General features: G+C 41.9%; 1 protein-coding gene and 1 long non-coding RNA gene across 3 annotated transcripts in view; one reads left to right on the forward strand and one right to left on the reverse strand.

Annotated features, from left to right (window-relative positions):
- The window catches only part of LOC144499609 (uncharacterized), a 31,563-nt gene extending 15,405 nt beyond the window's left edge, over positions 1–16,158 (forward strand). Inside the window, exons 2-3 of the long non-coding RNA XR_013498871.1 lie at positions 15,769–15,884; positions 15,987–16,158. This is a non-coding gene — a long non-coding RNA (uncharacterized LOC144499609). The remainder of the gene's footprint in view (positions 1–15,768; positions 15,885–15,986) is intronic.
- Positions 12,358–24,440, reverse strand: part of yap1 (Yes1 associated transcriptional regulator) — a 128,025-nt gene continuing 115,942 nt past the window's right edge. For both annotated transcript variants that reach the window (XM_078221756.1, XM_078221755.1), the window contains 3 exons: positions 19,895–20,025; positions 15,782–15,894; positions 12,358–15,231 (listed from right to left, as the gene is read on the reverse strand). In XM_078221756.1, coding sequence (XP_078077882.1) covers positions 14,993–15,231; positions 15,782–15,894; positions 19,895–20,025 — 483 coding nt within the window. In that variant the 3' untranslated portion in view covers positions 12,358–14,992. The remainder of the gene's footprint in view (positions 15,232–15,781; positions 15,895–19,894; positions 20,026–24,440) is intronic.

The following is a 24,440-nucleotide window of genomic DNA, read 5'->3' on the forward strand; positions in this document are numbered from 1 at the left end:
TGGCCCACAGCACGTCATGGACGCTCAGTCTTGAGTTGTTAGATCTATCCCATTTAATAGTGTTAGTGTCACATAACATGATGGAGGGTGCGCAACGTGAAGACAGGACTTTGTCTACGAAAGGACTCTTTGGTAGTAACCCCTACCAATACTGTCATGGACAGATGCATGGTGAGGATGAAGTCAAGTCTGTTCTTCCTTCTAGTTGGTCAAGGTGGATATCAAGCAACAACAATAGAACAAATAGAGAAATAATCCTGAAAGAAGTTTTCAACAGATAAGCTTTGTAATTTTTGCCGGCTCCAGCGTGGTGCAACTACCAAACACATCTTCCTCTGTCCTCCCCTTTCAGCATTCCATTGCAATCATTTTCTCTGTGACACCAATGTCCACTGCTCAGTGACAGTTATTTCCCTTCCCTATTGCAAATATAGGAAATGCTTGGAAATAAAACTTTTCACCCCCTCCTGTATCGCTGTCCAAGGCCCCAAACACTCCTTCCAAATGGAACAACAATTTACTCATACTTTCAATTTAACATACTATCATCACTGCTCATGGTGTGGGCTCCTTTATTTTGGGGAGACCAAATGCAGACTTGGATGACTATGTTGCAAAACACTTCTATTCAGTTTACAAGCACGACCCTGAGCTTTCAGTTGCTTGTCATTCTAGTTCTTCACTTTCCACACTGTCCTTTCTATCATTGACTTGCTACCATGTTCCAGTGTAGCTGAACACAAGCTCGATGAACAGCACTTTATCTTTCAACTTGGCATTCTACAGCCTTCTAGACTCAACAGAGAGTTCAACAACTTTAGATCATAACCTCAGCCTTCATCTTGTTTTAATTTTTTTTTCTTTCACTGGGGTGGCCTTGTCTTGTTTCTTTTTATACATCTTCATGTTACATTCAGATTCTTTTTGTAGCTATTGACATCTCATTTGGACACAACCTTTGTTTCATTACTCATTACCACTCTCTGACTTTTGCTTTATGAAATCTTTCGTTATTTAATCTTCCCTGTCCTCCACCCCATTGCAGACTTTCTCCTTTGGTCTTACTGTCTCCTCGCCTCTTCCACTGGCTTAAAAAACTCTTCGATTTCTATCTCTTTCTTCACGTCTGATGAAAGGTAATCTCCAACCTGAAATAGTAATTGTTTCGCTCGGCCGATGCTGCCTGATCAGATGTGTGTTTTCCAGCATTTGTGTTCTTATTTTATGTTTGTATTAGAGCTTTGAGGCAGTTGAAGCAAATGTTATCTCTTTGAAAAGTTTCCCTCCGCTAAAGGGCATTCTCCAGTTGTCCATGTAAATAGAACTCTCCCTTCAGCACAAGTCTTCCAACTATTCATCGAGTCTAATTGTTTTATTGTTTCCCTCTGGTAACACACTAAAGAAAAGTAACAGGTTTATACCACAAACCTTGGATTCTTGACTCCTGAATTTTCTCATCAACCAATGGTGGCAGTTCTCTAAAAGAATATTTTATCCTTAAAATGATTGTTGAGTTAAAAAACAGTCACCACCCCCAGCACTTGTACTTCATTATACCTCCTTCATTCTATGAATAATTTCTTCTAACTTTTGCTCCTGGAGAACACAGGCCTTCCTGGCCAAGACCTTGCCTTTACTTAGCATACTGCCTGAATGATGGAGTGTCTCATGAACAGTACAGACTGTTCTTTTTTTCTTGGCCTTATCTTTTTCTTTGCTCTCTGGTTTGGCTTGGTGCTTCATTTCTGGTTAGCTCAATACAAACATTGCTTAAGTACTGGCAGTCTCAGTAGCCAGAGAGTAATCCAGAGCTTTGAGCATGAATCAGAATGTTTAATAGGAGACAGTTGCCAGGAATTTTCTCAAGGGCTGCCTCTGCTCCACAGCCATAACTGTAGGATTCAAACTATATTGGACATTATTGGCATTCAGAACACAGGAATGTGGTGAGAGTAGTGTTGGATGCTTGCTAATGATTAGTGTCATCCTTCTATTACTATATGCTACCAAACCCCACCCCCCTTCCTGCAGATACTTTCTTGGGTTCTGAATATTCAACTGCTCCTGCTTGTGAGAAATGTCTTACTTTTATTGACGTTGATTAACACTACCACGCACCTACTTGCAACCAACCTTATGATCTGCATCTTAATTGTCTTTTACACGCACACTTCCTTAATTTTTTAAACTCCAAAGGCAGACCAAACAAATACAAGTTGAGCCAAGGCTCAGTGTAATAATTAAACTTTTATTCCATAATAAGGTGAGTATAAAGACATCATTTGGTAAAAACTTTTATTTGCATAATAATAAAATTTATAACCAGCAGTGTAGCAGGCATCACCGAAACAAGCTGCAACCCACAGTATCTTGTCTCTCATACATTGCATGCATTGGTACATCTAGCCTGGCAGATTAAACCAGTCAGGTCATAAAGCTATCTTGCGGTCAACCACAGCTGCACAGCCTAGGTATGATCAGGGCCCACTTGCAATAGATTGCAGACTCCGTATGATCCTCTACAACCACCTAAAGCCTATAGCTAGATAACTTGTAACATCCACTCACATGTGTACTTGTGTAGGAAAACTTCTTTGCACTGCATCATGAGACAACTTGTGCAGCAGCTTTCCTTCATGATACAGATCCTAAACACACAGTGAGCAGAATTGTAACACAACAGACTGTGTAGTGAGGAGGTTGGAACTGAGTCAGGAACTTGTTTATTCTGACAGAGGGTCTTGCCTTGACTCTGACAGCCACAGCATGAGCACCCCACTTCCAGGTTTTCAAATATGGTCATGACAGTGGGGGCTGTTCTTAAGGTGCATCCATTTCTCACTTGGAGGGTTGTCCCCCTCCAAAACAAGTATATTGTTTTGGATAGTGTGGAGGAGGATGACTCTCCAGGGGTAAGCCACAGTGACCAGGTCACTGGCACAGAGACAGGCTCTGCGGCCCGGAAAGGAAAGAGAGGGGTTAGGAGAGCAATAGTGGTGGGGGATGCATCGGTTAGAGGCATGGACAAGCGATTCTGTGGGTGCGAACGGGACTCCAGGATGGTAGTCTGCCTACCTGGTGCTGGGGTAATGGATGTCTCCAAGCAGATAGGAGGCATCTTAAAAGGGGAAGATAAAGAAACGGATGTCATTGTACACATTGGTGCAAATGACGTAGATAGGAAGAGCAGGGGGATCCTACGAGAGCAATTCAGGGAGTTGGGAAATAGACTAAAAAGTAGGGCCTCCAGGGTGGCCTTCTCTGGGCTGCTCCCAATGCCTCGTGCCAGTGAGGCTAAGAATAGGGAGTTAGTACAATTGAATGCTTGGCTAAAGGACTGGTTAAGGAGGGAGGGCTTCATTTTCCTCGATAAATGGGAAGTTTTCAGGAGAGGATGGCACCTGTACAAGAAGGACGGCTCACAACTAAGTTGGAAGGGCACGAATATCCTGGCTGGGAGTTTTGCTAGTGCAGTTTGGGGGGGGGGGGTTTAAACTAGTATGGCAGGGGGGTGGGGATTAAAATATTAGGTCTACAAGTGTAGAGGCTGGGGACAAGCTTGGGGCTGGGACAAGGCTGGCAAAGAAGAAGAGCACTCTGGGGGAGGATGACCTCACTGGGCCTGGAGGTCTGGAGTGCTTATACTTCAATGCAAGGAGCGTAGCAGGTAAAACAGACAAACTTAGGGCCTTAATGCTCACGAGGAAGTTGGATGTGGTTGCGGTGACAGAGACTTGGTTGAAAGAGGGACAGGACTGGCAGCTGAATATTCCGGGGTACAAGTGTTTTAGGCGAGACAGAGGAGGGGCCAAAAGAGGTGGGGGAGTAGCGGTATTAGTTGAAGAGCATATTACAGCGGTGCAGAGGGAGGACAATTCAGAGGGGTCGTGTAACGAGTCACTCTGGGTGGAGCTTAGAAACAGGAAGGGCGCAGTCACTATGTTGGGGGTATACTACAGGCCCCCGAACAGCCCAAGGGAAGTGGAAGAACGGATATGTCAGGAGATACTGGATAGGTACAGGAAAAATAGGGTTGTTGTAGTGGGAGACTTCAATTTCCCTGGTATAGACTGGAAATCGCTGAGAGCTGGGACTCTGAATGGGAAGGAATTTGTAAAATGCGTACAGGAGGGTTCTTTGGAACAATATGTAGATAGCCCGACTGGAGAGGGGGCTGTACTGGACCTAGTACTGGGGAATGAGCCCGGTCAGGTCTTCAAAGTTTTGGTAGGGGAACATGTGGCAAATAGTGACCACAATTCTGTTAGCTTTAGGATAGTGATGGAAAAGGATGAGTGGTGTCCCAAGGGTAAGGTGTTGGATTGGGGGAAGGCTAACTTTAGTGGGATTAGGCAGAAATTGGCAGCTCTTGATTGGGAGAGGCTGTTTGAGGGTAAATCCACATCTGGCATGTGGGAGTCTTTTAAGGAACAGTTGTTAGGGCTACAGGACAGGCATGTGCCTGTAAAAAAGGATAGGAAGGGTAGGATTCGAGAACCGTGGATAACCAGGGAAATTGAGGGACTGGTCAAAAAGAAAAGAGAGGCGTATGTTAAGTCCAGGCAGCTAAAAATGGAGGGAGCTCTGGAGGAATACAAAGAAAGTAGGAAAGAACTCAAACAGGGAATTAGAAGGGCAAAAAGGGGTCATGAAATGTCCTTGGTAGACAGGATTAAGGAGAATCCCAAGGCATTTTATTCATGTTAGGAACAAAAGGGTTGTCAGGGAAAAAATCGGACCTCTCAGGGACAAAAGTGGGGAATTATGCTTGGAGCCCAAAGAAGTAGGGGAGATCCTAAATGAATACTTTGCATCGGTATTCACAAAGGAGAGGGATGTGTTGACTGGGAGTGTCTCGGAGGGGAGTGTTGAACCGTTGGAGAAAATCTCCATTACAAGGGAAGAAGTGTTAGGTTTGTTAGAGAATATAAAGACTGACAAATCCCCAGGGCCTGATGGAATCTATCCAAGGCTGCTCAGGGAGACGAGAGATGAAATCGCTGGGCCTCTGACGCAAATCTTTGTCTCGTCACTGGATACAGGTGAGGTCTCAGAGGATTGGAGGATAGCTAATGTGGTCCCGTTATTTAAGAAGGATAGGAAGGATAACCCGGGTAATTATAGGCCGGTGAGCTTGACGTCCGTGGTGGGGAAGTTGTTGGAGAAGATTCTTAGAGATAGGATGTATGCGCATTTAGAAAGGAATAAACTCATTAACGATAGTCAGCATGGTTTTGTGAGAGGGAGGTCATGCCTCACTAACTGGTGGAGTTTTTTGAAGAAGTGACCAGAATGGTTGACGAGGGAAGGGCTGTGGATGTCGTCTATATGGACTTTAGTAAAGCGTTTGACAAAGTCCCTCATGGTAGGCTGGTGAAAAAGGTTGGATCTCATGGGATAAAGGGGGAGGTGGCTAGATGGGTGGAGAACTGGCTTGGTCACAGAAGACAGAGGGTGGTAGTGGAAGGGTCTTTTTCCGGCTGGAGGCCTGTGACTAGTGGTGTTCCGCAGGGCTCTGTATTGGGACCTCTGCTGTTTGTGATTTATATAAACGATCTGGAAGAAGGTGTAACTGGGGTGATCAGTAAGTTTGCGGACAACACAAAATTGGCAGGACTTGCAGATAGCGAGGAGCATTGTCAGAAGCTACAGAAGGATATAGATAGGCTGGAAATTTGGGCAAAGAAATGGCAGATGGAGTTCAATCCTGATAAATGCGAAGTGATGCATTTTGGTAGAAATAATGTAGGGAGGAGGTGTACGATAAATGGCAGAACCATAAAGGGTGTAGATACGCAGAGGGACCTGGGTGTGCAAGTCCACAGATCCTTGAAGGTGACGTCACAGGTGGAGAAGGTGGTCAAGAAGGCATATGGCATGCTTGCCTTTATAGGACGGGGCATAGAGTATAAAAGTTGGGGTCTGATGTTGCAGATGTATAGAACGTTGGTTCGGCCGCATTTGGAATACTGCGTCCAGTTCTGGTCGCCACACTACCAGAAGGACGTGGAGGCTTTGGAGAGAGTACAGAGGAGGTTTACCAGGATGTTGCCTGGTATGGAGGGGCTTAGTTATGAGGAGAGATTGGGTAAACTGGGGTTGTTCTCCCTGGAAAGACGGAGGATGAGGGGAGACTTAATAGAGGTGTATAAAATTATGAAAGGCATAGAGAGGGTGAACGGTGGGAAGCTTTTCCCCAGGTTGGTGGTGACATTCACGAGGGGTCATAGGTTCAAGGTGAAAGGGGGTGGGGGGGAGGAGGTTTAACACAGATATCAGAAGGACATATTTTACACAGAGGGTGGTGGGGGCTTGGAATGCGCTGCCAGGCAAGGTGGTGGAGGCGGACACACTGGGAACGTTTAAGACTTATCTAGATAGCCATATGAACGGAGTGGGAATGGAGGGATACAAAAGAATGGTCTAGTTTGGACCAGGGAGCGGCACGGGCTTGGAAGGCTGAAGGGCCTTTCCTGTGCTGTATTGTTCTTTGTTCACTCCTTGCCCTCCCTTCAACCAGACAGAGTCACACATGCTACCTCCAGCCCCAATGACGGAGTGTCAGTTGCTGCAATTGTTGGCGGGGCCATCACTGGCTGCAAATCCCAGATCATGTCTGCCACAAGCTTCTCATGTATCAGAGCAGGGGAAGAAGCAGTCTGCCTTTAGCTCTGCTGAAGCCACAGAAGTTGCACATGTAGGAGCATTGAGAATGAAAAAGACTTACTGGCTGTATAAGGGAAATCCTTTGGCATGAAGAAGTTAATGGTGTTTTGTTAATGCTTCTTCTTTTAATGAAACATACTGGGGTGATTTTCCCAAACAAAAACTTGGTAAAGTGCCCAATGGGTGGGACACCAGGAGATTTTCCCACCTGTTTTTTGGGTGAACTTGGTCTGCTGAATTTCCGGCACTCTGTGCTTCAGAGAGAAAGGTCGCATAAGAGATTACTTCCAGTTTAAACCCATCACTTCTTTGCAGATTTTAACCAGCCCAAAAACCTGCCTACAACTAAACTGGCCTCCTCTTGAAAGTCAAATCGTTGGGACCCCAATCTATAATAGTCTCTTTCATCTGACTGCAATAAAATGGCACTTAGAAGTTCTTTAATTTTAAATTCAAACTTGATTGTGACGTTATAAACTGGAATCTGATCGGGTTCTTGCACTGGCAGCTTTTCAACCCAAGTAATTCTCCCATTTCGATAATTAAATACTGCAATTAGGCTGGTGTACAGGTACTTGAAGAATGTCCCCTTGTACAAAAACAGAAGAAAACTTGGTGGGTCAGATCAGATTCTCAGATTTAAAGTTAGTTGCTTCATTAAAAACTTTTCTCCAAATTGTGCAACGCGTGTGATGTGAACTTGCCTCAACTATTTAAAAATCAAACTCAAAAATGGAATTTGAAGGAGCCAAGTGACTTTGGAAGGAGAGAGGTTTATAACATGCTTTACCATAAGATCAGCACTCAAATTAAATGATACTTTCCTTTTCCTAGCTCCGTGCACCCAGGTGTTGTAGGGAGGTGGCAGATTTGAGGAGTAGAAGCATTTATAGCACTGCTACAGCAGGACAGCTTGAAGATCACTGACACACTAAGATCACAGTTAATGCATCTGACATCTCCTGCATGGTGATGTTTGCAGGACTATTTTGTACGGAAGTACTGGGATGAGGGAGTGAGAAGTGGGCTAGAGGATTTCATTTTTTACTGAGCCACCAGCTGAACCTGCAAACCATTCAGACATCCTTGGTGCCAATGTCAGCAACAGGCCTGACATCTTCAAATTACACCTCATCCTCCACCACTTCAATGTTCTGTCATATGATTGATCAGCACCTAAGTCATCTTCAATATTGAGCTGTGCAACATTGTACAGGGTGCAGCACATCACTGCTACTCCATACAGCACTGGGGGACATCTATTTAGCCATAAAGCGCATATGTTTCTATAGTAGTTGAGGCCAAAACGTTCAGATTTCAAGAAGAAATTAGATATAGCTAAAGAGGTCAAAGGATTATGGGAGGAGGGGGGGGTGGGGGGGGGGGGGGGGGGGGGAGAGAAATTAGGATATTTAATTTGATGATCAGCCATGATCATAATGAATGGTGAAGCAGGCTCCAAGGGCCGAATGGCCTACTTCTGCTTGTAGTTTCTATTTTCACACTCCGATGGCTTACTCAGATACACACCTCAGTCATGTGACTCATGATCATGTAGCACACCTGTGCCTCATAAATCTGAGAAAATCCACCAATGTTGGAGGTGGCACTCCCAATAGACGGCCCTTAATTCTGTTTCTTTCAAAAGGAGATTGGGAATTTTGTTCTGGTGCTGTAAACAAAAAAATGGCACAGATGCATCACAGTAACCAAGAAAGAGTAGTTTAGAAGTTGGATTGTGGTTGGGCATTCTTGTAATTTGTCAGTATTTGTCATCAGAAACCACAACTTGCCGATTTGCGAGGATGTACTGGAGGGCATGGGAAAGGTATGTAAAGGACAGACTACGGCAGCTTATGAATTTACAAGTAATCACCATCTTTCCTGAGCTTGACTTTTGTCAAAATGCTAGAAAAGAAACCTTTTTGTACTATAAAGAGTGGGAACAAAAATACAGTAATAGCTCTGGAGCAACACCTGGTGTCCAGTTGAAGAACAACATCCTCAGTCAGACAGTACATTTAAAAGGTTGTTGGTTAGTCAGAAACGTAGCACCACTCTCTGCCCAACCCTTTTCCGAAAATTACAGCCCATGGCCAAAAAAAGCTAGTTTGAAGATTGTAGCTTTACTAGAAACCATGTCAGAGACTCCCAGTATGACAGACGAGATAAGACATTCTGTATGTAGCTGCGCAGGGAAAATATTGTGGCATCATTTGAATTGCTGGTTTCCCACAAATAACTGATCAAGAAGTGCTCATTTTAAGAGAAAGGGTGAACTTTAAAGCCGCACAATAACCATTTACATCACACTTCATCACATTTAAAAGTGTACTTTTAAAGTTGTGACTTTTATAAACAAACACACCAGCCACTTAATACCATCAGCATCACATTAAAAATTAACAAGCTATTATTTTTGGATTGAATGAGCCAAGTTGGCCAGGACATCTGGAAAATTTGCTGCTGCTCCTCAAATTGCATAATAGGACATTCAAATCAACCTTTCGTGCAAAGAAAACTCTGGCAATGCAGCAGTGCCTCGAAAGACAGCTTTATATTGTGGGAAATTACCTCGGTAAGTTCTGTCCACAAAGTGCAAGACAATCCGATCACTGCCCCAGGCCGCTCAATCATCAGCAAAGTTAATGAAGGAGTTGTCAACGGTGCCATCAAGTTGCACTTACCAACAGTTCTCAGTTTGGGTTCAGCCTGGACCACTTGGCCTCCTGATCTCATTGCAGCCTTAGTACAAACATGAACAAAAGAGTAATTCCAGAGGTGAGGGGAGGAGAGAATGAATGCCCTTGATATCAACACAACGTTTGACTAAGTGTGGCTTCAAGAGCTCCTTGTAAAATTGAAGTCAGTGGGAATCAGGGAGAAAAGCTCTCCAGTGGTTGGAGTCATACCTAATATAAAGGAAGATGGTTGCATTGTCGGGGCCTAAGCATATCAGTTCCAGACCATTGATACAGGAATTTGTCAGAAGTGTTCCAAGTCCTAACATCGTCAGCTGTTCCATCTCAAGGTCAAAGGTGGGGATATTTGCTGATGATATTACTGAATACTATACAATTTGAACTGCTGAGAGATTGAAGCAATCTGTATCCACCTGTATTTATATGGCTAGTCCAGTTCAGTTTCTGGTCAATGGTATCTCTCACCTGCCCACCATCTACTCGCCTGGATAATTGCAGCTTCTACAACGCAAAACTCAAGAGACATTTTGCCAAAACCTTTCGTCTTGCTCTCATCAGGCCGAATGCAAGACCACCAAATTTCAACTGATTGTAATTTATACTTCAGGGAAACAGGATGCTGAATAGTTGGCAAGTCGACTCCAATTGGCTGAGGCATTGCCATGGAGAGAACAATAGGCTGCCCAAAAAAGACGCAAGGCTTAAATTTCCTTTTGCTTTGAGAAAACAAACCTCTGCATATGAATTTATGTTTGGGGTTTTGCAAGCACAGGCTTGTCAAGTACAGTCTGTACCCTGCTGTTTGATTCAATCAGCTGATCACTGGGACGTATGCTTTAGATATCAGGCTTTGCGCCTGTGCTGAAATTCATATTGTTCAACTGGTTGGTAGGTAGAATGTTTAATGGCAGCAATCTATTAATGAAAAAAAGCCGCTCGTTTAGCCACTGCACAGTAGCAGGGTAAATCAGCTTGCATAACTAGTTGTATCTCAAAATATTAAACTTTGCCTTTTCAGGATAATTTGGGGCAAACCAAACATTTTTCAGATCTGAAAGTAAGGGCATTTAGCCCATTTGCAAGCTTTCACAAGTCACAGCGAACAATGATCTGATCGGGATAGCTATTATCCTGCAGGATAGCTCTGATATTTTGTATTTCTGCTTCAAGCTTGTAAGATAAGCAAATGACTAGGGCCCTATTTACAATATGTCAACAGCCAGTCTTAGTGATTATGTTGCCTTGCCAGCATTGGACTGGGTCCAGTAAGAAGTCTCACAACACCAAGTTAAAGTCCAATAGGTTTATTTGGTATCACGAGCTTTCAGAGCACTGCTCTTAGATTCACCTGATGAAGGAGCAGTGCTCTGAAAGCTCGTGATACCAAATAAACCTGTTGGACTTTAAGCTGGTGTTGTGAGACTTCTTACTGAGTCTTACAGTGCATGGAGCTATACAAATTCCAACATGTATATTGACCAGTGAAGGTAGGTTTGCGATAAACAGTAATGGCAAACTCATTAGCTTATTTCTCAATCTTTCAAGTCTAGGGAGTGTGTTAGACTGCTTCAACCATCCTTATATGCAGCTGCAGATTCAAAGATTGTGAACATATCATCCACATATCAGAATATGCACAGGGTTGAAGCTGAGGGCTTATCCCAACAAAACTCAAAAAGCTTCACACCATCAAACTCAAAGCAGCCCGCTTGGCTGGCATCTCATTCACCACCACCTCATACATTCACTCCCACTAGTACTGGTGCAGTGTGGCAGCAGTTTGTATAATATACAAATGCTCATCAAGCCTTCTTAAACTGGATTTCCCAAATCTGGAACTGCTACCACCTGGAAGAACGAAGGCAGCAAGCATATGGGGACACCAAAGCTTGCAGGTTTCCCTCCCAAGACACCGTCCTGACATGGAAATATATAACTATACCTTCATCACGGGGTCAAAATCCTGGAACTCCCTGCCCAACAGCACTGGGGGTGTATCAACACCACAAGCACTTCTGCGGTTCATGAAGGCAGCTCAACACCATCTTCAAGGCAGTTAGGAAAGGGAAATAAATGCTCACCTTGCTAGCAACACCAACATCACAAACAAGAAAGCCAGCCTAACTTAAAATGAAGGTCCAAGTGCACGGATAAAACAGTCACGAACAGGTCCAGGAAAATTACCGTTTATGTTTAGAATACGAGGAGGTAGAAATCATGTTTCAGCTATATAAGGATTTCGCTGGACCACACCTCAGAAGTTCTGGGTACCTTAGGAAGGGTACTTATTAACCCCGGAGGGAGTGCAGGATTAAGCTACAAGGAGAGGTTAAACAAACTCAGGCTGATTCCTTGGAATTTAGAAGGTTACAGGATGATTTGATCAACATACAAGATATTCAGAACAGAAAGAGAAAATTGGGAGAAATTATTTCTGCTTGGGGAGTGTAGGGCTAGGGGCTATCGTCTAAAAATTATGCCAGACACTTCAGGAGTGAAACAATGTAACACTTCACATAAAAACTTTGGATTCTCTTTCACAAATAGTAGATGGTAAAATCATTTATTAATTTTAAATAAGATTGATAGATTGTTTGATTAAGACCAATGCGACAAAGGTTGGGCATAGAATTAAGTCACAAATCAGCCATGATCTCATTAAATTCAACCATACAGGTCCAAGAATGTGGTAAATCTCAATGTTGGGCTCTTCCTATAATCTCAACCAACTGAACTAAACTCTGAAGCACAGAACAGAGTGACTTAGTTTTGGTCACTTGCCTTTTCTTGGTTAAGCTCTTTGCAGTTTTGTTGAGGTACTACATTTAACTTCAGTATCATTGAGGTGGAAATGGAGAAGGAAAGAACATGAATGTATGAAATAGGAACATAGGTCAGCCATTCAGCCCCTCGAACCTGCTCCACCACTCAATATGATTACAGCTGATCCTTTTGTGTTTCAAGTTCCACAAGTAATTTGATCTCATTATTTGTCATAGAATGTGTATTTGAGTAATGCAATACTGATCAATGGGGACACCATAAGTGATTTATGAGTTTGTAGCTCACTTCAACTAATTCACTGGAGACGCATCAAATTTTCTTCATGCAAGGATCTGGAAAGTTGTGAGGAGGGGGCAACGGGTTGCATAGTGTTAAAACCAAAGATTGGTGTAAGAAAACAAAGCAGCTTTTTACCACAAAGAATATATTTTATACCACATGAATCATCATGAACCAATGGAAAGTAGTACATACAGAAATAAAATGCAACAGAATTTACTGTATGGATCTATATACTGGCATGCTGGTACAGCTGAAAATCATCATTAATGTACTGAATAACATGGAAGTATGTGTGCATTTATCAGAAATTGATAGAAAATAATTTTACATGTTTAACAACTATCACAAGACAAATGTCAGTGTTCTATGAATGCCAAGCATACATTCTGGCTATTTAAAGATATTAGGGTCATGATCACCAAGATTTCATAATGCATGTGCAAAAACAAAACTGTACACTTACTCAGATGAGTATTTGGAAATTTAAAACTTCAGTTGCATTGTTTTAGTTCCAACACTGATTTGTTTAGCTGGTAGGAGGTGAAAACCATATAGGTCACCAATCCATAGGAATTAAAAACACCTTTCCTCTCACTAGTGTAACTATCTGTACATGACCATGTAAAGCAGTGATTATGCTTCCTTTGTAGTGTATTTCAAAAAAGGTAATTAAGTTTAATCAGGATGACATATCAGAATCCTCTTTCTTTCAAAGATGGAAAGTTGTGAGACTTTTGTTTAGTTTAGGACTTGGTTTTAAAAGAGAAGTTTCGAATCTATATGGCTTCTCAAATTAGTACTACAAGGAGAATATAAAACTACAGACTGATTGGATACAATCTTGTTGCTCAACCCTGGAGCACAAGCTGCACAGCACATGTTTAAACACACCTTGTCAAATTTATACAAATTCCTACAAAATCATTGTTGACCTGTGTACAATTTTTAAAATGCTCTGAAACAAACAGGACTCAGGCAGGGGAGGAAGACCCCCTCATTCAATCCACAAGATTCAGAATGTAGCACTTTCAATAAATACACTGCCTAAGACTTGACACCAAAGATATTTTTAAAACCATAGCCCAAGAAGCAACCACATTCGAGTGGCCTATGTACAGTGAAGCAGCTGTACACTACATGTATTTTTTTAAAAACTTGGACAAAATCTGAAAGCAGCACTCTCCAGGGATTGAACGAGAAATTGGAAAACAAGAGGAATTAGTAACATTGAAATTTAAAATGTTTTCCCAGGTTCGCCATCAGTACCTATTTAAAAAATATACTCAATTCACACGCCACATTATCTTTACAAGTAAAAACCAAAATACATGGTTTTCAAAAAGGTATAATGTATTCAGCAGCTCATTAGAAAATGAATTATGTTGCAAAAATAGGCTTATGAACTTCAGCACAAAAAGGAATACTCTTTGGAGATTTTTTGATCACAAAGCTCCTGTTGATTTGTCACAATTCTTAAATCTAATATTTTATAATATACATATATATGTCCTTATAACTATTAACCTCCACCTACAATTCACTACTGTATATAGGACTCTTGATACTATCCGTCCTGCTAGCCATCTAAGATATAACAAACAGGCCATTTAGCCACTCTACTACCTACAAAACAAGTTCAAAGGCTTTTTCTTTAAGCATGTATATAACCAGCACTTTTGTCATGCCTTGTGTCTTTTGGTTTAAAAATAACCGTTTGATCTATTGCAAAAGAAAAAACCTGCTTCCAAGCTCATCTAAACTAATTTTGGTAAGACATTACAGAAAAATAGTACATGTCCAATATACTATAAAAACATGTACAAGTAATTAAAAAGCATTGACAAATCTTTCATTTAAATAAGATCAAATTAAACTAACAGCTGAGAGTTCACTTTGAAGTTACCCAATTCCCAGAGTTAATTGGACAATTGTTTGAAATTTATATTTCAATAGCTTAAAGACAAAAGCAAATTAGATGCTGTGTATACTGAAAAATGGAAGACGCAGATAGGCAGCATTTTTGAATACAGGATGTAACAGAGTTTCAAAGAAGCTGGGCAAAGGCACTTATAACTGACACCAGATCCTCTGTTGATATCTCAGCAGCCGTTCAGTAAATCTGATAACACAGTTAAAGCCTACTTCAAAGTTAATATACTTACTTTGAACAAAGATTTTTCAACCTCAAAAGTGTTGGCAAAGCTAAAAACGCAATAATTGCTGCAAACCTGCACAATTCCTACGAGTAAAAGATTACACTCAATGACAGGTGATGTTTCAAGTGTATGAAATGAGTCAGAAAAGACTTAAAACGGGATACAGCGAGACAGGTATTCTAACTCATTAAGTAAAGCAGGTCAAAATTGTATAGTTTTTGCTAATCACTACTTCAGAAGTGTGAGAAATACTAAATGGCAGAATCCTTTTCAAATATTCGGAGTTTATCCAATGTTGCATCAAAGAGACAGAACTCAGTTAAGTCCAAAACAAGTCATAAAAATGTCTCAAGTTTTCATATCCTTCACAGAATCAAAGGCAGTCTGATAGGACCAAGGGCCCTATAGCCATGTCAGGAAGCTCTCCTTGTCTATCTTTGTGGCAGCAAGGACAGACTCCATATCATTGAGAATGTCAGAGCTCAGCGCCTCCTGTAGGCTTGGCATTAATTCCTCTCCTTCTACATTCATGCTGTCTTCCTCCAGCGTTCCAAGGTCCACGTTAGTGCCAGGGATAGTTTCCAAGTAGTCTGGAAAACGGTTTTGCTGAGAGCCCATATTATTTGGGCCAAGGTTTTCACCTAGGTAAACAAAAAGAAACTGATAGTCCAATTGCTCAATAGACATCCCATCTCCATAATAAAATTCAAACACAAAGGAAAACTAAACACTGTTCATCTGCCATACACTCATTTCCCCAAAGCTTCTCTGCTCTTTTCTTTTCCAAATGTGCTGATGGTCTTTAGCAAGTGTTTTGTCAGATTGTTCACAGTTGACATAAATATGCCTTTATCTGACATCGGTTCATTTATATTCTGTAGCAGAGGTCACTGAACAATGAGAAATAAAACCTCTGCACTTCCTTCCACGACCAGGTGTACAGAAGCCATAGAGTAGCAGCTGCCATTGTCACCAAGATCAGCTAACTCAAACACAAACTGAAATATCAAGGATATTAGTTTATTAACAAGGAACAATGTAATATTTTGAAGTCACTGACTAATTTATTAAATCAAAACTTGTGGCTAACCCAATGCTATTCATCATTTTTTGACATTAGAAACTTGGTTGATCAATTTACTTTTCAAAAAAAAACAAAAAGAAGTTTCTTGTTCCAGGAACCCAACAGACCTGTATCCATTTCCTCAACGCTGTTAAGAAAGTCATCAGGTGTTCTGGGTACACTGTAGCTGCTCATGCCGAGTCCACTGTCTGTACTCTCCTCCCTGGAATGGTATGTTCCACTATAAGAAAAATAAACCAGTTGGGGGGAAAGGCTATGCATTGAGTCTAAGAATTTCCATTGACATGTACACCCCTTTCTCTTTCCCCTCAGGAAACATACCCAAACATCCTCTGGATTTCAGCTTTTGATCAGCAAGCCTTTGGACAGCCCCATGAATCCAGGCCAATTAGCAGAAAATCAGATAGGTAGGCAGAAACTGGTAATGCGGACTATGAATAACTTCATTGTGTAGCTTTAAGCAAGAGGCTTTAGTGTCTACTGTTTGTAACCACGTGTTCTCATGCTCTATTTATTTTTCATTTGTGCTTATCCATATTAGTTAACTTTATGGAAACTGGTCCCAATTAGCTTAAATTGAATATTAATGTACATCTTAGAAAACTCTCATTAAGAAAATGCGATTCTGAACTTTTGTTTCAAATGAGAAATATGATAGTGTTATATACTTGAAAACTGGAGTTTGACAGTGAATTGCAAATAAGGCCCTAGGCCTATCAGGTTTTACAGAAATATTCTCATTGTTGCTGTTCTTCAACTTTTGCTGAAAGCTTCAATTTTAATCAAATATGAAATTTTATAAGATCCCAAATATATCTAGACATCTTGGGAGATAATTTATGCAATCTTTGTACCAATATATCCATGAAGAAATTTACCGACTAACGTAAACAAGCACATTTTCAAAATTATCAACTAATCCAGTTCAACTCGATATGATTCCTCCAAAACATGAGGTAATGTTGTGTCATAGTTTGACCATTTGTAAAGCAATAACCATTTAGAAGAGAGAGAGATACTAGTTGAATTTAGTTCATACTAGGAAAGATTGTCTAGTCCCTTTGGATATGGTTGCATTTGCACCACAGCTGTAACAAAATGATTTAGTTTTGCAATGATGCAATGTAAATGTAGCCTGATTTTGAAGCAATGACCTCATTTGACATCAAAGCAAGCGCTTGAAGGAGAAAGTCACTCTACTTCACTCAAGTCAGTGTAAAACTGAATGGTGCTAGCCCAGAAAGCCACTTGAGCTGTATTGGTCTCAATATCCTCGAAATAATCTTCATGGCTTCCAGGAGCTGGTTCCTTAGCCAGGTTAAGCAACAATACTCTGTTGTTGGGTAAACTGTGGCAGATGAAGCAGTGCGTAGTGTGTTGGCTCTGCTGCACGAGGGGCACCAGTCAGTTTCCTTATGAGATTCACTCATACTTTGGTTGGGGCACTGAGTGTTAATATAGGTCAAGATGGGCCCAGGACACAGGTTAATAAGATCAGACTAGAGGTCTGACAACATCTGCGAAGAGAAAGACGGAGTTAACACTGCAGGTCAGTACCCAAGTTTTTCTCTTCAATAATGTTCCCATATCTGCAGAGTATTTCTGAAAACCATGTTGTGCTTCTGTGTCATGGCATGGGTTGCAGCTGAGCAAAGCTTAGTGAAAGATAGGATACATGGCAGTAGAGTTATGGATAAGCTGTAGTTTGAAGTTGGTAGAAAATAAGAAGCCAGTTGAAAGAGCATTCTGTACTGTAGGGTTTCTAAGATTCTAAGCATTCGAATTGTCAATTCTGCAGCCAAGAACAGAATAGATGAAAGTTTAATCAGCAGATGGAATGATGCAAGGCAGAGGAGGGTGATAAATGGAAGTAAAAGTGGGTAGTCATTACAACGGAGGGTAGATTGGGTGTCAAGTTCAGCAATGAGTCGAACAGGAAATCAAGATAGTGAATGGTCAGACGGTGGCTGAGGAGGATGGCATTGTAAAAAGTTTATTTGTTAGTCACAAGTAAGGCTTACATTAAAACTGCAATGAAGTTACTGTGAAATTCCCCTAGTCGCCATACTACAGTACCTGTTTGGATCAATGCACCTAACCAGCAATCTTTCAGAATGTGGGAGGAAACCAGAGCACCTGGAGGAAACCCACGCAGACACAGGGAGAACGTGTAAACTACGCACAGAAAGTGACCCAAGCCAGGAATTGAACCCGAGTCCCTGGCACTGTGAGGCAGCAGTGCCAACCACTGTGCCGCCCCAATGCATTGACTGCAACGATAGGGAAATTGAGAAGAGATTTAAGAAAATTACTTTAGTCTTCCAAATATTTAACTGAAGGAAACTGCCACTCAGCCAGAACTGGATGGTGGACAAGCAATCTTGCGTAAGTAGTGCAGTGGCAGGAAGAGTGGGATAAAAAGGTAGAATTGGGTGCCATCTATGTACAAGCAGAAGTTAGCCCATGCCTATGGATTGCGTTGCTGAGGAGCAGCATACAGATGCAGAGAAGAGGGCCAAGGTTAGATCCTTGGAAGGGCGAGAGGGGGCTGAGAAAAGAAACCATTGCTCCAGTGCTCACTATGGCTGCGGTAGGACTTTTCCCTCCGAGTCAAAAGGTTGTGGGTTAATATCTCACCCCTGAGATTTGAACACAAAAATGTTTGCTGAAACTCCAGTTTAGGACTGAGGTCACACTACCCTGTTGCAATGTCACCTTTTGAGTGAGATGTTAAACTAAGGCTCATTCTGCCCTCTCATGGCATTGCTGCAAAAGGCAAGAGAGTTTGGGTCCTGCCAATATTTATCCCTCAACCAACATCATTAAATAAATTATCTGGTCATTAACACATTGTAGTTCGTGGGACTTTGCTGTCCACAAATTAGCTAACATGTTCCCTACATTAAAGCGTGACTACAATTCTGAAGTGCTTTATTTGCTGTAAAGGATTGTTAGGATGTCCTGAGGTCATTCAACGTGCTTCATAAATGCTGGTCTTTCTTACAGATGCTTTGGCTCAAAATAGATGGAGCCAAGTGAGGTAATTCCATCAAGCAGGAAGGGCCTGATGAGGATGGTTCTGTTGATCATTCCAAAGACTGCAGAGTGTGAGAGAAGGAATAATACTACAATCATAAAATGTTATTTATGGTTTTAACTAGAATAGTTTTTGTGCTGTAACAGAGGAAGAAAACGGATTGGCAAGATACACAGATTTAGGAAAAATAGGAACAGATTTTCCTTTAAAAAACACAGCTATGCTAAGCCGGTAACCAGGCACCTACTGTGCTGCAGACTGCCAGATACAAGGGTACATGGCTAACAATGCAGGATGTTTCCTTCAAGGTTTTGGCAGGTTCCAAAGATCCTTTACGAGAGGCATTCAATGAATAGAAGGATGCTGTCATTTCAGACACTTAGTCAAACATTGCTTCAAAATGATCATCTTCAAATATCATCCATACCCAAAACTGCAAAGATAATTATAGCAACTCAACTAATTAAGTGCCTGCATTGATGAAGTATTCTACTGTGCTCTGTAAATCGGCACTTTTTCCGAGTGGTGGAGCATTCAATATTCAAATCAAACGTACAATAACACTGAAACAGTGCAGTACTGTTGGATGCTGTACAGCCACCACAAGTATTTATACTATGGGGGAAGCACATAATTACTGATGATTTTTAATCAAAACAGTCAAGTCTGTTTTAAACATTTTAAAGTTTCATTTTAAAATGTACTATTTCAATACATCTCACTTGAACACACAACATATATTTCAATGGACTTTTATATAAACTTTTGATTATAGCATTCAGACTGCCCTTGTTTACTGTTTGACATTTCAATCAGCTTCTGCACAAGGTTTACTTTGCAGATTTTACTTCACAATAGAAAGGCTCCATAATTGCATAGCATTTGATTGATCGCCTCATTCCACCAAGTGTACAATTTCACCAAAAGTGGTCATTGCAGCTTGAACTGACTACATTTATGGCATCAGTGGAAGATCTCTGCAGACCTGTGACGCTGATACCCTGTACCAGACTGAAAATGGTAGACTTTACTTTTCAGCTGTCAGTGTGCACTGTTAACTTTCAAGGCAGTGAGCAAGTCTCATGTTATAAGATGCAATTGCCTGAAATCTCAAGAATACTTTATTAAAATAGATACTTATGTAGGGTTTGTGCCAAAAGAAAGAAATTTGACTGATACTCACCTATTAAGGAAAGGATCTGAACTGTTGGTAGTCATTGTCCTTGCATCTTGGGACATTGCAGTTGATGAAACTGGATTCTGAGGGCTGCCGTCTTGTTCCATTGTCGGCAATTGACTGCGCAAGGCCATTTCCTGTGAACAGTATTTAGCGTGAAGCCCGAGACCACAAAAAAATTCTAATAAAATGTACCAGCTCATTCATATTGTTTTTCTGAAATACACCATAACCTGAGGTTTTTTTTAAATGAAAGGACAATGTGGTCCCGTTACTTAAGAAGGGTAGGAAGGATAACCCGGGTAATTATAGGCCAGTGAGCTTGACGTCCGTGGTGGGGAAGTTGTTGGAGAAGATTCTTAGAGATAGGATGTATGCGCATTTAGAAAGGAATAAACTCATTAACGATAGTCAGCATGGTTTTGAGAGAGGGAGGTCATGCCTCACTAACCTGGTGAAGTTTTTGAAGAAGTGACCAGAATGGTTGACGAGGGAAGGGCTGTGGATGTCGTCTATATGGACTTTAGTAAAGCGTTTGACAAAGTCCCTCATGGTAGGCTGGTGAAAAAGGTTGGATCTCATGGGATAAAGGGGGAGGTGGCTAGATGGGTGGAGAACTGGCTTGGTCACAGAAGACAGAGGGTGGTAGTGGAAGGGTCTTTTTCCGGCTGGAGGCCTGTGACTAGTGGTGTTCCGCAGGGCTCTGTATTGGGACCTCTGCTGTTTGTGATTTATATAAACGATCTGGAAGAAGGTGTAACTGGGGTGATCAGTAAGTTTGCGGACGACACAAAATTGGCAGGACTTGCAGATAGTGAGGAGCATTGTCAGAAGCTACAGAAGGATATAGATAGGCTGGAAATTTGGGCAAAGAAATGGCAGATGGAGTTCAATCCTGATAAATGCGAAGTGATGCATTTTGGTAGAACTAATGTAGGGAGGAGCTATATGATAAATGGCAGAACCATAAAGGGTGTAGATACGCAGAGGGACCTGGGTGTGCAAGTCCACAGATCCTTGAAGGTGACGTCACAGGTGGAGAAGGTGGTGAAGGCGGCATATGGCATGCTTGCCTTTAAAGGACGGGGCATAGGGTATAAAAGTTGGGGTCTGATGTTGCAGATGTATAGAACGTTGGTTCGGCCGCATTTGGAATACTGTGTCCAGTTCTGGTCGCCACACTACCAGAAGGACGTGGAGGCTTTGGAGAGAGTACAGAGGAGGTTTACCAGGGTGTTGCCTGGTATGGAGGGGCTTAGTTATGAGGAGAGATTGGGTAAACTGGGGCTGTTCTCCCTGGAAAGACGGAGGATGAGGGGAGACTTAATAGAGGTGTATAAAATTATGAAAGGCATAGATAGGGTGAACAGTGGGAAGCTTTTCCCCAGGTCGGTGGTGACGTTCACGAGGGGTCATAGGTTCAAGGTGAAGGGGAGGAGGTTTAACACAGATATCAGAAGGACATATTTTACACAGAGGGTGGTGGGGGCCTGGAATTCGCTGCCAGGCAAGGTGGTGGAGGCGGACACAGTGCGAACGTTTAAGACTGATCTAGATAGCCATATGAACAGTATGGGAATGGAGGGATAGAAAAGAATGGTCTAGTTTGGACCAGGGAGCGGCACGGGCTTGGAGGGCCAAAGGGCCTGTTCCTGTGCTGTATTGTTCTTTGTTCTTGACAATGATCAATTGGTAATAGTTTAGCACCAAATCCAATAATCCCCAGTTTAATTCCTCATACCTCAGATGTACCTTCTATTGCCTACATCATGTAAACAGACAGATCGATAGAAGAGACATAAGAACATAAGAAATAGGAGCAGGAGTAGGCCATCTAGCCCCTCGAGCCTGCCCCGCCATTCAATAACATCATGGCTGATCTGAAGTGGATCAGTTCCACTTACCCACCTGATCCCGATAACCCCTAATTCCCTTACCGATCTGGAATCCATCTATCCGTGATTTAAACATATTCAACGAAGTAGCCTCCACCACTTCAGTGGGCAGAGAATTCCAGAGATTCACCACCCTCAGAGAAGAAGTTCCTCCTCAACTCTGTCCTAAACCGACCCCCCTTTATTTTGAGGCTGTGCCCTCTAGTTCTAGTTTCCTTTCTAAGTGGAAAGAATCTCTCCATCTCTACCCTATCCAGCCCCTTCATTATCTTATAGATCTCTATAAGATCCCCCCTCAGCCTTCTAAATTCCAACGAATACAAACCCAATCTGCTCAGTCTCTCCTCATAATCAACACCCCTCATCTCTGGTATCAACCTGGTGAACCTTCTCTGCACTCCCTCCAAGGCCAATATATCCTTCCGCAAATAAGGGGACCAATACTGCAACACAGTATTCCAGCTGCGGCCTCACCAATGCCCTGGACAGATGCAGCAAGACATCTCTGCTTTTATATTCTATCGCCCTTGCGATATAGGCCAACATCCCATTTGCCTTCTTGATCACCTGTTGCACCTGCAGACTGGGTTTTTGCGTCTCATGTACAAGGACCCCCAGGTCCCTCTGCACAGCAGCATGTTGTAATTTCTTTCCATTTAGATAGACACCAAGGATGTAATTAATGATGCACATCAGCAATTTGCTATGCAAATTTAATTGCATTTAAAGTGGCATCTGTTTTCCTTCCAAAGTTGCTTTGCTGAACAAATCACAAATATCTTAATTGTGAAAAGCCTGTAAAAGGATTTCGCCCCAAAGAATCATGCATTCGCTTGCAGCTGGAGCCGCATGATTGGCTGACCCAAACTAAGAAGAAGCAGGGGAAGGAGAGAAGAAAGAAAAACGAAGGCATGACGAAAAAGATTTCCTGTGACTTTCACCCAAGATCCTTCACTTAAGGCTCCAAGCTGTTGGGCAGTCTTGTTTACAGCTGTCAAAAGGCTGGAACTGATTTCCTGACTTAGGAATGCTGAAGATAGTGGTTAAATTAATACTCAATAAAATGTATTCGATCACATGCTTCCTTCAGGTCAGCAGCCTGTATCTGTCAAGGAGACGAGGCCGGGTTAAGTTGCGATCAATGCAGTCATAACAGGGAATTCAATACAGACTGTTTCTGTATTGAATGCTGATGCTCATCAGCTCATCCATATAACCTCTTCATCCAGTGAGCCATTGGGAAGGTGGTGGCAGAGTGGTATTGTCGCTGGACTAGTAACCCAGAGACCCAGGGTAATGCTCTGGGGACCCAGGTTCAAATTCCGCCATAGCAGATGGTGAAATTTGAATTCAATAAAATCTGGAATTGCAAGTCTAATGATGACCATGAAACTACTGTCGGTTGTTGTAAAAACCCATCTGGTTCATTAATATCCTTTGGGGAAGGAAATCGGTCTTCCTTACCTGGTCTGACCTCCATGTGACTCCAGATCTGTAACAATGTGCTTGACTCTTAAATGCCCTCAGGGATGGACAATAAATGCTGGCCCAGCCAGTGACACCCACATCCCATCAATGAATAAAAAAAGCCTTAGTTGCTTCTACTAGATGTAATATACTTTAGACCTCCTTGCTGTCAGCGTCAAATTTATACTTTCCTTGTAGGAATATCCAAATTTATCAAAGTGACAAAGCGTGGATCACCTGCCTGGTAAAGTTTCTTATTTGCAAACTTCAAAGGTTTTCCCACATTAGGGACTCCCAGGAATGGAAGGAGTACCATAAGGCCTTCTAAATGCAAAAGCACCCTTCTATTGTGACCAAGTAGTGCAGTAGAAAGAAAGATAATTCATCATAGTGGTGTCAACACATTAAACTGACGATGCTATCTTCCCAGTCATATCTATTCATTACAGGCTGTATCAGAGATCAGTCCCAGTCACTCTCCATCGCCAACGGCAGAAGTTGCTGGCGGTAACATCTCTGGACTTTTCCCAATTATTGACATTTATAGGAAAGCTCCTGCAATCCAATCACAGGAAGTCTTGCAAGAGAGCTCAAGAGTTAACACCAGTCAACTGGTCCAGGTGGAGTTCCATCCAAACCTATCTGACTCTTCAACTACAAGTTTAATGTTCCATTCTGCAATGTCTTGAATGTTTCTTTTGCTGAGGGAGTAGTTCTATGTCAATGGAAGCAAGCAATTGGTGTTCCAGTACCAAAGTAACCACTAGCGACACAGGGCAAATCATGCCCATCATTAAGATTTAGGAGCAGTTTGTGACTAAATGGTTACCAACAGGCATCCCTAATTGACTATCACAAGTTTGGTAACTGGGCTGGAAGATCAACAGCCCATTATCTGGTTGATGTAGAGAACTTCCTTGATAAAAATGCCAATAAGTTATTACAATAGATTTTTTTAAATGTTTGACGAAGTTAATCGCACCATTGAGTATCAATAAAGTTGATAAAATTAAACCAATGTGTGATTCTTGTCCAATGGATTGCAAACTTTCTCACTGACCATTTTCAGATAGCATGCTGTCTATCCAAAAGTGTCCAATTAACAGGTATAACTCAGGGCACTTAGCTAATCACAATTCTTAATCCTCATTGAAGATGCTCCTTCTTCTTGTTCAAATCCTGTAAATATG

Source organism: Mustelus asterias, chromosome 10 (assembly GCF_964213995.1).
Source record: "Mustelus asterias chromosome 10, sMusAst1.hap1.1, whole genome shotgun sequence".
Classification (NCBI taxonomy): Eukaryota; Metazoa; Chordata; class Chondrichthyes; order Carcharhiniformes; family Triakidae; genus Mustelus; species Mustelus asterias.